This window comes from Mytilus edulis, chromosome 1, assembly GCF_963676685.1.
Source record: "Mytilus edulis chromosome 1, xbMytEdul2.2, whole genome shotgun sequence".
Classification (NCBI taxonomy): Eukaryota; Metazoa; Mollusca; class Bivalvia; order Mytilida; family Mytilidae; genus Mytilus; species Mytilus edulis.
Window position 1 is genome coordinate 107,349,480 of NC_092344.1, and position 16,193 is coordinate 107,365,672.

General features: G+C 34.3%; 2 protein-coding genes across 3 annotated transcripts in view; one reads left to right on the top strand and one right to left on the bottom strand.

The window, feature by feature from the left end:
- LOC139517234 (uncharacterized) overlaps positions 1-16,193 on the bottom strand; it is a 39,822-nt gene that overhangs the window by 21,093 nt on the left and 2,536 nt on the right. The window contains exons 2-3 of the mRNA XM_071308043.1: positions 14,916-15,249; positions 241-424 (exon numbers count right to left, since the gene is read on the bottom strand). Of these exons, the coding sequence (XP_071164144.1) occupies positions 241-424; positions 14,916-15,249 (518 nt within the window). The remainder of the gene's footprint in view (positions 1-240; positions 425-14,915; positions 15,250-16,193) is intronic.
- Positions 3,799-16,137, top strand: LOC139517251 (kelch-like protein 10). Of its 2 annotated transcripts, none has more exons than XM_071308094.1 (3): positions 3,799-5,045; positions 10,390-10,982; positions 15,884-16,023. In XM_071308094.1, exons 1-2 carry the CDS (start codon positions 3,877-3,879, stop codon positions 10,961-10,963), a joined length of 1,743 nt encoding a protein of 580 aa, XP_071164195.1. In that variant the 5' UTR covers positions 3,799-3,876; the 3' UTR covers positions 10,964-10,982; positions 15,884-16,023. The 2 variants fall into 2 exon arrangements, with proteins under 2 accessions (XP_071164195.1, XP_071164203.1); XM_071308102.1 differs by having other exon boundaries at positions 3,800-5,045; positions 10,390-10,994; positions 15,884-16,137.

Consider the following 16,193-nt stretch of genomic DNA (forward strand, 5'->3'; position numbering starts at 1 on the left):
TTTTATAAAGGCAATACCACAAGACGAAGTCGTTTGATTAATTCGGGTTGACTTATTTGTAGATTTTATCCTGCAGATAATTTATTTGCTCTTCAGTTACTGTCTACCTCCTATAGATGATAGCCAAAATATGTTTTATCAATATCTCCAGATATAATAACTCCACTAATACATGTTAATAACTGTTCTTTACTCTGCTAGACGAAAATCATTATTTAATCATTATAATAGTTTACTAACCTACAAGTTTACCGCTCCATGACATCATGTCAGTTGGTATGTGTGCAAAACCATCGATTGCACTGGCACTCAATTCTTCTCGTAGAACTTCTGGTGGCCAGTGGCTGACTTTACTTCTCTCAAACAAAAATATCACACATGCACACGAAATAGAGAATCGCTTTCCGTCATAGTTATACCAAACCTTTAATGAAAAAGATATAAAGGCACATATAACTTGAGGACAAATTATCAACTCGGGTCGGTTAAATAAATAGATTGAACATGATATAAAAACAAAGGTGGTATAATAACAGATGAGACAAATATCCTATATATATATTCCAAATGACCTTGGATTTAAGCAATTATAGGTCACCGTACGGCCTTCAACAATAAGCAAATCCCATAACGAAAATTCGAATAAAATAAAAAAAAAAACGATGGTCTGATTTATCACAAAACAATAAAATAAAAAATATTATAACAAACAGCGATCCTCGAGATCTACTACACTACAAGCTCCTGACTGTGGACAGGCGAATAAGGTGAGGGAGTAAACATGTTTGTCAGCGCTCCACCCTTCCATAAACTTGGAAAACTTGACAATGAAAAATTTCAGATTCATTAAATCGGCACGAAACAGAAAAAACTCAAAATGTGTCCATAGTACACGGATGCCCCACTCGCACTATCATTTTCTATGTTTAGTGGACCGTGAAATTGGGGTAAAGACTCTAATTTGGCTTAAAATTAAGAAGATCATATCAAAGGGAACATAAAATTGAGAATGGAAATGGGGAATTTGTCAAAGAGACAACAACTCGAATGTATAAAAGTTTCAAGATGATTGGACTTCAACTTCATGAAAAACTACCTTGACCAAAAACTTTAACCTGAAACTTGCACTATCATCTTCTGCGTTCAATGGACCGTGAATTAAATTGGGGGTCAAAACTCTGATTTGGTATCAAATTTAGAAAGATCATTTCATAGGGAACATATGTACTAAGTTTCAAGTTGATTGGACTTTAACTTCAACAAAAACTACACTGACAAAAAACTTTTATCTGAAGCGGGACAGAGGGAATGACGGACGGAAGGACTAACAAACGAACGAACGAACAAACGGACGCACAGACCAGAAAACATAATGCATCTCTACTATCGTAGGTGGGGCATAAAAACATAAAGACAAAAGACAAAAGTACCGATCTATGAGCACAAGTTCTTTGAAAGCCAAAAACTATGTTTGCCAAAACTGAAGTATCAATAAGTACACTTCTAACTGGTGTTTGTTGTTAGCATGTGGTTGAGATTGAATAAAACCCTTTTTGCTGTTATCTGTTCCATTGAAATAAAGACAAAGCCGTTAATGAAAAAATCTCTAGTGATTTTCAAAAGAAAAAAAGAGGTTTGGCATAACCTAGCATATTGTAAAATCTCGAAGGGGTGGGCTCTCAAAGAGTGCGAATGGTCGTGCGTTTGATCCAAGAATTGATAAACACCAAAGACACTAAAACTGATGTCTCAGCAAAGATGGCAGTATTAATAATGATAAAAGAACAGAGTTCCAATGACCCCCGCGATGCACATATTTTATTTATTATAGACACGAGGGCAATAACTAAAACTCGTTAAAAATATATGGTTAGCGATTGTTTTCGGCAATGTCATAGACATTGCCGATATAAACCTACGATATAAGTTTCGTACAACTAGGCAATAATTGTACACATGAGAACGCTGACAATGGCATTTTCCTTATAATAATCAATATTTTCAAGGGCATAACTCTTTTAAAATTAATTGATCGCCACTGATTTTTGAACCTATGATATAAATTTCATTAAAAAAAATCTGGCAAGAATTGTACACATTAAAGAGCTCAGCTCATAAGGCAATTTTCCATATGATTTATATTTCCAAGTGGTTTACCGCTTTTAGAAATTATTGAACGTCAATGATTTTCGAAATTGTCAAAGACATGGCTGATATAAACTTATGATTAAAGTTTCATAAAATTCTAGCAAGAATTGTACAAATGAGACCGCTAACGATGAATTTCTCCATATAACTTAGGTTTCCAAGGGGCATGATCGGCACTGATTTTCGAACTTGCCAAGACATCGTTTATATAAACCTATGATATTAGTTTTATAAAAATCTGGTTCAAAAATTGTAAAAATGAGAGCACTAACAATGCAATTTTCCATATAATTAATGTTTCCAAGGGCATAGGTCTTTTAAAAGTAAATGATCAGCACTGATTTTCGAACTTGTCCAAAACATTGCTAATATAAACCTATGATATACATTTTTTTTTAAATCTGGCAAGTTGATACTCGCGAGAGCCCTTACAAGACCACACGGATGGATGTACTGACGGACGGACGGGCGGACAGCATACGGGACGAACAGGCGAGACGGAAAGACGGGACGTACGGACGGGACGGACAGACGGGAAGGCCAGACGGACGGACAGACAAGGGTAAAACTTAATGCCCCCTCCGCTACGGATGGGGCATAAAAATCAGAGAACATACTCGTAAAATTCCATAAGGGAACACACCTCACTTAATTCTCAATTTTAACTTATTTTGGAAAAGAAAAAAGTTTTGAACAAAATTAATTGAAATATAGACAAGCATTGTGTGAGATAAGTATGGTCAACTTCTATTTAGAGAAAAAATATATACAAATTTCACAAAGATTGAAGAAAGTTGTAATTGAAAAACGGTTTATTTTAGCATCCATGCAATCAGAGTTCTATTATAAAATGGATAGTTTGTTTGTAATTCTCATAGCTTTAATCGATATTCTTGCCTCAATTACAGATTAAATTCAAGAAAACGACGATTATCCGCGACAACACCTTTTGTAAACCTACTGCTTAAAAACAATGCAATAAATTTAAATACACTGTTTGGACAGTCTATATCTAAATAAAATCTTCGAGAACAAACAGGGAAAAAAGTCAATAACTAGAGTTATCTCTCTTTGAACTGGTTCATCACATTGTTTTCATATAACTTGTATGAATTTTGATTTTGTGATCAGCACTGATATTCGAAAAAGGATCATTATCATGTTAACCTGCTCTCTAAAATTCTTTTTAATAACTTGAAATGTACTCGAATTTCAAAGAATATGATAACCAACTAGATTATCAGGATAAAGGGAGCGGTGGTATATACAACATACCTGATCATACCTCGATAGCACAAAGTGAAATAATTACAAGTGAAATTCAACGACCTAACGCCGTTGTCGAAAAGCAGTTTCATATGCACAACTAAAGGCCACCGTACGGCCTTCAACAAAGAGCGAAACCTATACCATCAATACAATAGGCTAAAGGTACGTTGATAGCACAATGTGAAACAATTACAAACAAAAACCAAACAACCTAACGTCGTTGTCGAAAAGCCCTATAATGAAGAAAATTTCAAAAATATGAAAGAAAAATGCTGTGAAACAAAACTTACTCCGTAGAATGGCAATAAGACTGACGGTATTTGCTACGTATCATCTCCTTTGATTTAGCGCGAAGGTGTTGAGTTAAGAAAGAACTGACGTCACAGTCGTCAAACGTTTCCGAAAATATCTAAACATGTAGAACAATGCGACAGTATTTTTACCGACAGGAAATAAAAAATGGATCTTGTGGATTACGATTTCATTACAGAGTTAAACGAACTAAGGCGGAGCAAGGTCTTTTGTGATGCGGTTATAACTATTCCAGAAGAAATAAATGTCCGATTTCCAATTCACAGAGTAGTTCTGGCAAGTTGCAGTCAATATTTTCGTTCTTTGTTCAAATACGGTAATGATGAAACGAACAAAGAAATTAGTATTTCAGGTGTGTCTTCTAAAACGATGAAGCAAATTATAGAATATGGATATTTACGGACAGCTGACATAAATGAAGATAATTTTGAAGACTTATTTGCCGCCGCCGACAGATTTCACATATTTGGACTTTTGAAAGAATGTACCGAGTTCTTGCTGCAACAATTGTGTGTAGAAAACTGTTTAGGAATTCTAAAATTTGCCAGATTTTACAGTTGTGAAGTTCTGAAAATGAAAGCTTTAAAGTATGTATTGTCTTATCTTGGTGAAATTGTGAAAAATAGCCAAGAATTTGTTGTCATGGACATATTTGAATTAAAAGATATACTTGAGGATGATGAATTATTAGTTAAAGATGAAAGTGAAGTATATTTGGCTATTCAGAGATGGGTCGACTTTAGTTATGTGTCAAGGAGGAACCAATATGAAACTCTATTCCAAGCAGTCCGATTAGCATTTTGCAAACGGGAATTCATTACAAATGTTATCGAAAAGAATAAAACTATCAGGAAATCGAAAAAATCTATGGCAGCTATTGAAAAGGCCAAGCAGTTTTTGGACTTGCAAGAAACAACAAAGACCATTGTAGTTTCGTTAGATGACCCACTATTACGACCAAGAGTACCGTCAAGTGTTATATTCACCATTGGTGGTTGGTCAAGCGAGGGAGTAGTTAACACAGTGGAAACGTATGACAAAAACGTTGATCACTGGTACTCTATTGTTCCACCAATGAATTCAAAGCGTTCGTACCACGGAACTGTTAATTTGAATAATTTGATATATGTGATTGGAGGATTTGACAGCCTTAGATACTTGAACAGTGTTTTGTGCTTTGATCCAAATAAAAGAGCATGGCAAGAGAAAGGACCTATGCACCTAGCAAGATGTTATGTCAGTACATGCGCAGTAGAAGACTTTATATACGCGTGTGGTGGATTTGACGGACGGCAGCGACACAATTCTGTTGAAAGGTAAAAAATTCTCGAGTTTTGAAAAAGTAAATTTTTTTTATAAAATTGGAACCGTAGCTAGTATTAATTAGTAAATTGGTGCAATTAATAAAGGAGCGAGCGATGACGGTAAATTATAAAAGACAAATATCTGAAGTAAATATGATTGATTATATATGACCTCTGACCACATGTTTGTAATCAAGACAATTATTGATAAATATTGTAATAACCCTGGTGGTAGACTATATGCCTGCTTTGTTGACTTCAAAAAGGCCTTTGATACTGTTATTCACACTGGAATCAAATTGAAACTACTAGATATTGGGGTGGGATCTTCTTTTTACAACATCATCAAAAGCATGTATGAAGTAAGTAAATCATGTGTAAAGGTAAATGAAAACTTAACAAATTCCTTTTCAACGCACCTGGGGGTGAAACAAGGAGACAATCTGAGTCCAAACCTCTTCAAGATCTTTATTAATAATTTGACAAACTATTTAAAACACTCTGAAGACCCAGTTTCAATAAATGATCAAGATTTACACTGCCTTATGTATGCTGACGATATTGTTTTATTGTCAACATCTCCGAATGGTTTGCAAAAAAAATTGGACATTTTGCAAAATTACTGCAATGATTGGTGCTTAAGTGTGAATACAAACAAAACAAAGGTTCTTATATTCAACAAGGCAGGTAGATTGATTAACAAATATGATTTTATGCTAAATGGTGTAAAACTAGAGTGTGTTAAAACATATAAATATTTGGGTATACATTTTTGTGCATCTGGCTCCTTTACAGTAGCCCAGGATGAATTGTATAAAAAGGCTCTAAAAGCCTATTTTAAGTTATCTAAAGATTTTTTATCCTTGCATCCTTCAGTCAAAACAAGCATGCATGTTTTTGATCATACCATCAAACCCATCTTGCTATACAGCTGTGAGATATGGGGTGCCTTTAATCCTATGTCGTCTAAATATAGAAATGGAATTTTTTCATTTGACCATATTTATTCTAAATTACCTGCTGAAAAACTTCATACTAAATTCTGTAAATTTATTCTTGGAGCTCCAAAAAAAAGCACCAATTTTGCAGTATTAACTGAGTTGGGAAGACTACCAATATATTTTAACATGATTAAAGCAATGACTAAATACTATTACAGATTAGAAAAGTCAGACACTAACTTTCCATTGTTATATAATGCATTTATAGAATCAAAGAAATTGTATGAGTCAAAGAAACCATCATGGTATATGTCATCTGAAAAACTTCTTTCACTGATTAATAATTATCAAATATCCTCAGACATGGCTAAACCAATTGACAACAGAAAACTAAGAATTGCCATGTTAAAAGATTGGGAAAAGAATCTCAAAACTCACTCAGAAGGAAAACTTTGCACATATGTTACGTTTAAAGCAAATTTTGGTTGTGAAAAATATCTTGATATTGTTAAAAAATTTGAAGATAGACGGAGTCTAACAAGATTTCGCATATCTGCTCACCATTTACTTATAGAGAGAGGTAGATATAGTAATACTCCCCGACACAATAGAGTATGTAAGAGATGTTGTAGTAATGAGGTCGAAGATGAAACACATTTTCTTTTTAACTGTGATAGTTTATCAGATCAAAGGAAAGACATGATAACAATGATAAATAATTGCTGCAAGAATTTTCAATATCTTGACCCTAAACAAAAACTGATATGGTTAATGAATAATGAAGATGAGAATTTATTATCAGAATTATGCATGTTCATTAAGAAATATGAAAAGTTTTAATGGGATTTATTTCCCTCTACTACTTGTAATTTGAACTTTATATTTTCTCCATAGTGAGTTCTAGAGCACCGTCCCTTGATGAATATTGTCCAGTAGCAATGTTAACCCTTGCTATTGTGCATTAGTCATGAGGAGAATCACTATTGGAGTAATCTCATGTATCTGTAGCTAGTTCTGAAGGATCCCCCCTTGATGACCTTTGCATTGTTGTGATGAAGTCCCTCACTACTGTGCACTGGTCATGAGGAGAACTACTGCAGATTGAGATACTATATTCCCGGTTCTATTTTTGCTATTTTTTAGTTTCCGTATTTTAAAATAAACTTAATATCATATCCTTTTAATATTAAATTGGCCTCATTGCACTCAATGTCTCTTACTATAATTATATCCTACATTACTCATATTATCAATTTATTATTTGTGTATTACTTATTGTGTATTTCACTAATGTTTATATAATCATTGTATTATGATGTTTTTGTATCTTGCCTGACAAGGGCCCATGATTGGAAAAATAAAATAATGTCTAAAAAAAAATAATGTCTAATGTCTATATGGGGTTTTTTTCTCAAATTTCTGGATATGTTATAAATCGGTTACTGAATTATATATTTTGGTACTTATAACAAAACATTAAGTAGTTATAATCAAAATACTGGAAAGTAACTGCAAGTTCAGAATCAAATTCAGAACAAGCATATAATACTTGAAATTAACTCATCTTTTCACACCTTTTCACATTCAGTCTGAAAAACTCTACGTTAAGGAAACACTCTGTTATCTTGAAAAAGTTGAAATCTCGCCTATCATTGTTGCCGGTTTTACGCGATTAGAAAAAAATAAAGGAGAATGCGTCCCCATGGACACAGATGATGCCCTCGCTTTCATACAACATTATAAAGAGACATTAGTCAAGAAGGATAAAAGTGACGCTGCCCGTACTTGATCTTAGTTTTGTGGTAATAAGTCGTGTGTATATGTTTCATAATGTTTGTTTAAGCCATATAGCAAACAAGTTAGAGAATGGAAACTAAAAATTTTGCATTTTTTTCCATTTATAATAGGGCATAACTCTAGAACCGTTAATGTGACGCCACAAAAAAAAACACGTGATCTGTTTTTTGTGGTAATAAGCAACGTGTATATATATATCAGATAACATAATTATTTAATTTAAATAATTCTTTTAGTTTAAATGCCGTCAGACAATTCGTTAATTTTGATATTGATAGATTAAAATCCTATCGACTTTCTCCTCTTTCATTTTCGCTTTGAATACTTTTTGAAAAGGACAAACAATGATTTGCACTGTTTGGTTCATTCTGTAATAGAACAAAAACAGTCCATTGGTCTAGATGAGTTTTAATGCATTAAAAAATTAATATTCAGTGGCGGATCAAGAAATTTGCAGAAGTGGGGGCCCACTGACTACCTAACAGAGGACCCGCTCCGGTCAAGCTTCAGTGATTCCCTATATAATCAACCCAATTTTTCCAAGAAAAAGGGGGCGGGCCCCTGCCCCCTTATCCGCCTCTGATATTGACCTTGATCGAATAAGGCATATTTTTGACAGATGAGTTATTCAGGCTATGAGGAGCTTTTTCTTTTTTTATACGCCCGTCAAAATTACAAATATCCGGTATCCGTCCGTCTGTCTGTCCGGCGTAAACATGTCGCACCGTAACTTGAGAACGACTTATCCAAATTTCATGAAACTTAATATAGTTGTTTCTTATGATGGTCAAATGATCTGTATTCTTTTTGGAGAAAATAAGATCAAAACTTTTTGAGTTACGGCACTTTGTAACTAAAACAGGGGTCTGTTTTTTTCACATGTCGCACCGTATCTCAAAAACGATTCTTGATTATGGCTTAAAACTTTAAACACTTCTTAGTTATGTTAATCTTAATATCTGTATACTTTTTGGTGATGATTCAAATTTTTATTTTTGAGTTATTGAGTATTTTATAAAAAAGGGGGAGGGTTTTTTTACATGTCGCACCATATCTCAAAAACGATTTATGATTATTGCTTAAAACTGTACACATGTCTTTGTTATATTAATCTCAAGATCTGTATACTTTTTGGTGATGATTCAAAATTTCATTTTTGAGTTATTGAGTATTTTTTTAAACAGGGGAGGTTTTTTTTACGTGTTGCGCCGTATCTCAAAAATAATTTATGATTATTGCTTAAAACTTTACACACTTCTTTGGTATATTAATCTAAAGATCTGTATACTTTTTGGTTTTGATTCAAAATTTTATTTTAGTGATATTTAGTTTTTTGTAAAAAAAAAACAGGGTTGGGGGTTTCACATGTCCCGCCGTGTCTCAAAAACAATATATGGTTATTGCTTAAAACTTTCTCAGAAACTATTTATGATTATTACATAAAACTTCCACACAAGACGTCGGGCGTATCATGCGCTCATGGCGCAGCTGTTTATTAATTATGTTACACTCAAAAAGATTATATGCATATAAGGAAATTTTGGATGATTGCCGTGCGATGTGAGCACCTAAAATTCACCTTACGACCTTCAACAATAAGCAAAGTCAAAACCCAAAATAAATCCAAAACCTCTGTATTGTAATTGAACCTTGTGGGTTTTTTTCTTCCTTTATTCCTAAACGGCCTAAGACTTAACCCCCAAAATCGATTCCAACCTTCATTTTGAGGTATGAATATAAAAAAGAAGATGTGGTATGATTGCCAATGAGACAACTGTCCACAAGAGACCAAAATGACACAGACATTAACAACTATAGGTCACCGTACGGACTTCAACAATGAGCAAAGCCCATACCGCATAGTCATCTATAAAAGGCCACGATGCCTTGTTATAAAATTTCAAAACTTATTCACAAGTTATTTTCCTTAAACAAGAACCCTGCTTGTGTTGGTCCTAATTTGACCTCCAATCCAGAACAGTTCGAACAATAATTCCCCAAATTAGCCCCAACCTTCCTTTTGTGATATGGAACATTGTAGTACAATTTCAGGGAGATCCATAATTCCCATCTACTCAAGTTATTGTCTGGAAACCAAATGTGTTGTTCGGACAACGATGACGATGCGAAAGACGACATCGCCATAACAATGTACGACCACAAACATTTTGCTGTGGTAAAGAAAGAAGATAGTAAATAAAAGTATCAAAAAAGATTTCTGATAACAGATCTCTTATTCATCAGTAAAACCAAACCACTAAAATTTCAATATATGTATACGTCTAAATATGTGTCAACTTTAGGACATGCGTTTACCATCGGCTAACCCATGGTTATACAGGACTAACACCATAATATATATATATATGATTCGTCTCAAATTTTGTTCTTCCCTCAGCGGAACATATATGTATATAGATTTTTTTGATCATGATAGTTGAAAGTTAAAAATGTTTTATTGATAAAAAAAAATCAACTTTTCCTTTCTTTGAAGTTTGTTATTTTATCCATGATAGTTTAAGTACAAGATTTTTGTCCTATACCCATGGTTTTGTCCCAAAAAGTAAACGGATGCCGTTCATTTCATATTAACATCAGTCGCTTTCCTGTTCTTGCAGATATGATTACAAACGTAATCAATGGTCACTGGTACAACCGATGTGGCACAACCGAAGTGACGCTGGCACGGCTTGTTACGAGAATAAACTTTACGTCGTTGGTGGCTTTGATGGTCTAACATGTCTCGATTCAACAGAAGTCTACAACCCATTGACAGACCAATGGACATTGTTGGAAAAGATGAATATCCCACGTAGTGGCGTGGCTTTAATTGCATTCAATCACTTTCTGATAGCCTTAGGTGGATATGATGGTGGCTCGAGGTTGGCGACAGCTGAACAGTATGATTTTCGGCGACAAGCTTGGGGGGATTTTGAAAACATGCACGTTGGAAGAAGTAATTTCGCAGCTGCTGTTCTAGACGGTCAGATTTATGTGATTGGTGGATATGATGGTGCCACCACATCAGATGCTGTAGAAGTGTATGACCCGGATGACAACATGTGGAGAAGAGTCAAGGGACTTATTGCTGGAAGAAGTGCAGTCAGTGCATGTGTATTGCTCAATGAAGGAACACTTCGAGACTATACGTTTTATGGAGCACATAGTCTATCAAGCCTAGACGACAGCTGAGATAAAGTGTATAATCCAGGTATTTCTCCAGGTATCTATTTTGCTACTTATTTAATGAGATTTGTTTGGTTCTTTTGCAATGAATTTAAAAACAGCTGAAAATTTGTATTTAATGAACAGAAAAGATTTGGCGTAGATGTAACTGATACAGATAACATAGACCTGTTAATAACCAAATATTTACATAATAGTTCTTGAATAACTGGTCATTGTCGTGATATATGGACTGCCAACAGGACAATGGTATTGACTAAGATAGTGATAATGACTACAGTCACAGTCAATACCACTGTCCTACAGGCAGTTCATATATCACGATAATAACCCGTTATTCAAGAACTATTATGTTTATTTCATTGAGGAACCATGTTTTTTGAAAATTCTAATCAATTCAAAATGTCCAAAGCAAACTCGAGTAGTTGTACGATTTCTATGACAAAGAGTGAAGACCATGCAGTCGTAGTAATACTGCCATTCATTTTAGTGCAGTTTTTTCAGTATATGAATACTCTCTATAATTTATAATTTACCAAAACATATGGTATACAATTCAAAAACTTAAATATCTATACTATTAAACGAGAAGACCTCATTTTGGGTGTCGCTTCTCTTCTTTCAACAATAAATTAATCAACACGCCTCTGTGTCCAATATGTACAGTGTAGAGTCGCATTTGTCATCCATTCATATGATTATTCAGATTGGGTTATTTTGGGAGAAAAACGAGAAAAAAGGCATCCAGATATTGTCTCGTCATTGGACGAAATTTTAAGTCAGATTAGACTTCCGGTTTGCGTTTTTCTGTATACTTTGAACATATACAAAGAATAAAGTGTATTTTCAGAATTCTATCTGCTATCATTTTCAAGTTTACCACGGCGGTCACAGAGTTTATTAAATATAGAGAGAGTCTGTATACTATTTCAATGACCACCATGGATCAATTAGTAAACTTAGAATTGAAAGTAAATACACTCATTATATAGTAATGAATGTTCATAATATACAGATAAGCGCTAAAAATATTCATGTGAACTTTTTATACCTTTTCTGAAATTCTCCAGTCATTAAATCTTTTACAAAATTCATTGATTACAAAAAAAAAGAAGATGTTTTATGGTTGCCATGTTGAGACAACTCTCCACAAGAGACCAATACGACACAGAAATTAACAACTATAGGTCACCGTACGACCTTCAACAACGAACAAAGCCAATACTTTAAGTCAGTATTCATGTGAACTTTTGATACCTTTTCTGAAATTCTCCAGTCATTAAATCTTTAACAAAATTCATTGATTACAAAAAAAAGAAGATGTGGTATGGTTGCCATGTTGAGACAACTCTCCACAAGAGACCAATATGACACAGAAATTAACAACTATAGGTCACCGTACGACCTTCAACAACGAGCAAAGCCCCTACCACATACTCAGCTTTTAAAGGCCCCGAACTGACAATATAAAACAATTCAAACCAGAAAACTAGCGACCTTATTTATGTACAAAAAATGAACGAAAAACAAATATGTAACACGACAACCACTGAATTACAGGCTCCTTACTTAAATGTTCATAACATATTAAATGTATGTTCAAAATGAAATTGATAGAAAACCAAAAATTGGGAGTTTTGGAAATAAAGGAGGAGGGATAAAAAAAAAACATTTTCCTGACCCCAATAACGTATGACTTATGATACTTTTGCTGAAATTCTCAAGTCATTCAATACTTTACAAAATTCTTCGAACAACACTTTACATACTTTAAACTACGCTCTGAATGCCCGCGATTTCGCGGGTGTGTTCTAGTAATATTGAAAACAGGAAAATGTTTTATTAAAGGGACATCTCTCTAAACAGAGAAACCACGCCCAACCGGTCATTAATAGAGAAACCACGCCCCAACGGTCATTAACAGACGGAAACCACACACCACCGGCCATTATCATGTAAAAATCCTTTAACGACCGGTTTTCTGGTCCGTTTTGTTTTGTTAATGACCGATGGAATTTATTACTGAAGAATAATGAATGCCATGTGATCCCTTTTTATCCAATAAGAGAATCTTATTCTCAACCGATATGAAATAAACTGTATTAATGCCTCTGTGGGGTTTTAAAAACCAGCTAAATGTAACTGCGAGTTCTTTCAGATCTGTTCTCTGCGTTAATCCAACGTGATAAGTACCTTTTTAATTGATTTTTTTAGTTTGTTCTTATATTGTGCTGTTACAACACTGATCTAGATATGTGAAAGGTTATGCGCCCGTTCCAACTCTTGCATCAGTGTACTATACTGTCCAAACATTAGGCGCCGTTCGATTAATGGCTTAACCCACCAACGTCGGGCGTTCCTATACTGTTCACGGGCTCGAATGAACGCTAACAGGACTATATTTTCCTCTTGTTTGAGACCGGCAAGGCGTCTATTCAACAGGGCCGAATATAATCGTTCTGGTGGAAAAGCTATCCTCTTTAAACGGTAGACGGTGTGTTTTTCGAAACATTCATTCCCGCCGAATTGTATTCTTCTAAATAAAACGTGAATATGCTGCACGACGAACGCACCACTGTCGTACGACAGACAATCAATGATGTGCGAGCATCGTACAAAATTGAGTATACGTGAGACAATCGTGCGACTGTATCACGAGTATCTTGCGACAGTCCTGCGACGATTGTTTTATAAAAAAATGTTTTATGTTGGTACCACGACAATGTGTTTATCGCACAACTGTCGCACGACTGTGGTAAGACACTCTCACGACAGCCAAAAGACAGTGATACGACAAAAAAATCGTAGAGCAAAAAAGTGCATGTCCAATTTTCGTCCCACGACACACGACAGCGCCACGATGCTCAAAATATCGTGCAACTGTCGTGCGATTGTCGTACGACGATCACAGATGACCCGCTATTTGACCAAATATCATGTCGTGGAGCTGCATAGATGTGTCGTGGGTTCGTTATGACCAGGGCTTTACATCGGGAGCCAGTAGTAGTTAAGAACTTGTCGATTGTTGCTGTATATCATGTTTGGTTTTCGTGTATTAGGTTTTTTTACACGAATCAGGTCGATAGTGTTCTCACATTTGTGAAGTAGTGACCTTTTATAGCTTCTATGCGGGATCGGTTCTGCTTACTGTTGGGGGTTATTCTGTGACCCTTAGTTGCTAACCTCCACGTACATTAATTTTGGTCTCTGATTGAAAGTTTACTCATTGGTAATCATATACTTCATATTGGTTTTGTAAATAACAAAACGCTTACTTCGGAACACAATGACAAAACATTGGTGCATATTTACGTTTGTGAATTGAATGACACGTAGAACGATATTTCATTTTAAGTGTATTTAAAATTTCGTCCGAAAATGTTTTAAGATACTAAATTCTTCAATCCAGTTGAGCATAGATCTTTCAATTGCCTGTCGAGCGATAAATTTGAACAAAGAGTATATTTAATTCGGGTCATTTACAGTTTTGAACAAGAATAATCATATCAAAATCCATAATAAATCCAAGGACGTCCTATGAATCGTAACTACAATATGTATTTAACTTTATTTGAATTCTAAGTAATAAAATTTCTTATCACGCCCTTGTTGAAAATTACAGATATACATTGCACGTTCCAAACAGAACTCGTTCAAGTTTTCAGTTGTCAATAGTAGAAATTATGTGACTCCTGGTTTCTTTGTTCCCAATACCGACTTAAAGCTTGTGATGGAACCTTAAAATAACAATGTTATCTATCTTACAAGAACTTTTTACAAATAAACGTGTTCTGTTGTATATACAATGTACTACCGTGTTTTATAGATGTGATTTCCGGTGTTTAGAGTCAGAATAAGGTACATGTATCTACTCCGAACTGTACGAGTCGGATAACATTTTATACAACCTTAATCTCTCATTTCAAAAATTTGTTCAAATTTCCTCTCTTTTCCTTACCTTCTTATACTGAACGTCTGGGTACTGGAAACACCTTTGTAGTGTTTGACCATTGACCTCGGGGATTTTCGGTAAAATATCAAACACTGTCAGTTTACTTTCATCTGACTTCAGTATCTCTTTGGTTTTGCACAAGAAGATAAAACCACCTTCGTAAACATTTTTGAAGTATTTGGTTATATATCTTCGGACCTGGTGTAACTTCGTCCTGGAATGCACGGACATAAACCGATACTGAACACATGGTTGTGTTCTCGACACGGCCTGGAACCGAATCAATAAATCGGGGGTCTTCTCACCAGGTGTCGTGGGTTTAGAGGAGAAAGTGTACACCCTGAAAACAAATATTTTGTATACATAGTATGTAAACTTGCTTGTGAAATTTCTAGTCTTTATAGTAATTGTTGATTAGCAGTCTTGTTTGATTTTTTTTTTGCAAGATATTTGTATTTCGATAAAAAAGCTCATCGAAGCTTATGTTTGTATGCTTCATGCTATGCTGAATCAAAATAAAGTTTCCTAAGTCTATTGTTGAACCCGCGGCTATAAAACCCCTCAATATGAGCATTATATTACGGATAAATAATCTTATCAACTAAATTAACATACAATAATTGAATAAATTTATAAATTTATAAGAAGAAGGTTTTTTCCAATAAAATGTTTTTATATAGATAAGATAAAGATAAGATAAATAATAGTTTATTAAAGTGTCACATATTGACATATACATGTATATAATTGATTCGGACTGATAAAACTGTTCATCAAAACAGATCAGTAATAAAGATTTCACAGTAACCATTCAACAAGAATTTTCTTGACATTATATTGATTTTATACAAAAATGGCAGGTGAGCGATCCTTAAAGCCTATAGTTTCATGAACACCCATATGTTTTGTTTTTTCATTTAACTTTGTGTTTTTTCCTTGCTGTAAATCATATTTATATATATATTTTTTTTCAGATTGAAGTTTGATATGGTGCTGTATTTAATCAGAAAACAAGACCAGAGATGTAACTGCGCATTAAGTGGCACATGCACTATGCTGTCGTCAAGTTTTGAAAGTATTGACAAATCGATTAAAAAGATTTATTGAAATTTAATGAAGGCTTTTTAAAACTATTTCTGTGAAACCTTATTGATATATAGAACTTGTTGATACGTGTGTGAATTATAAGGTTTACATAGTTTTCAATTAAAGTTGAGATTGAAATAAATTATTCACTTGTTAGCAAATGGTTATATATACCTTGATACTACAAATCTAAATGTA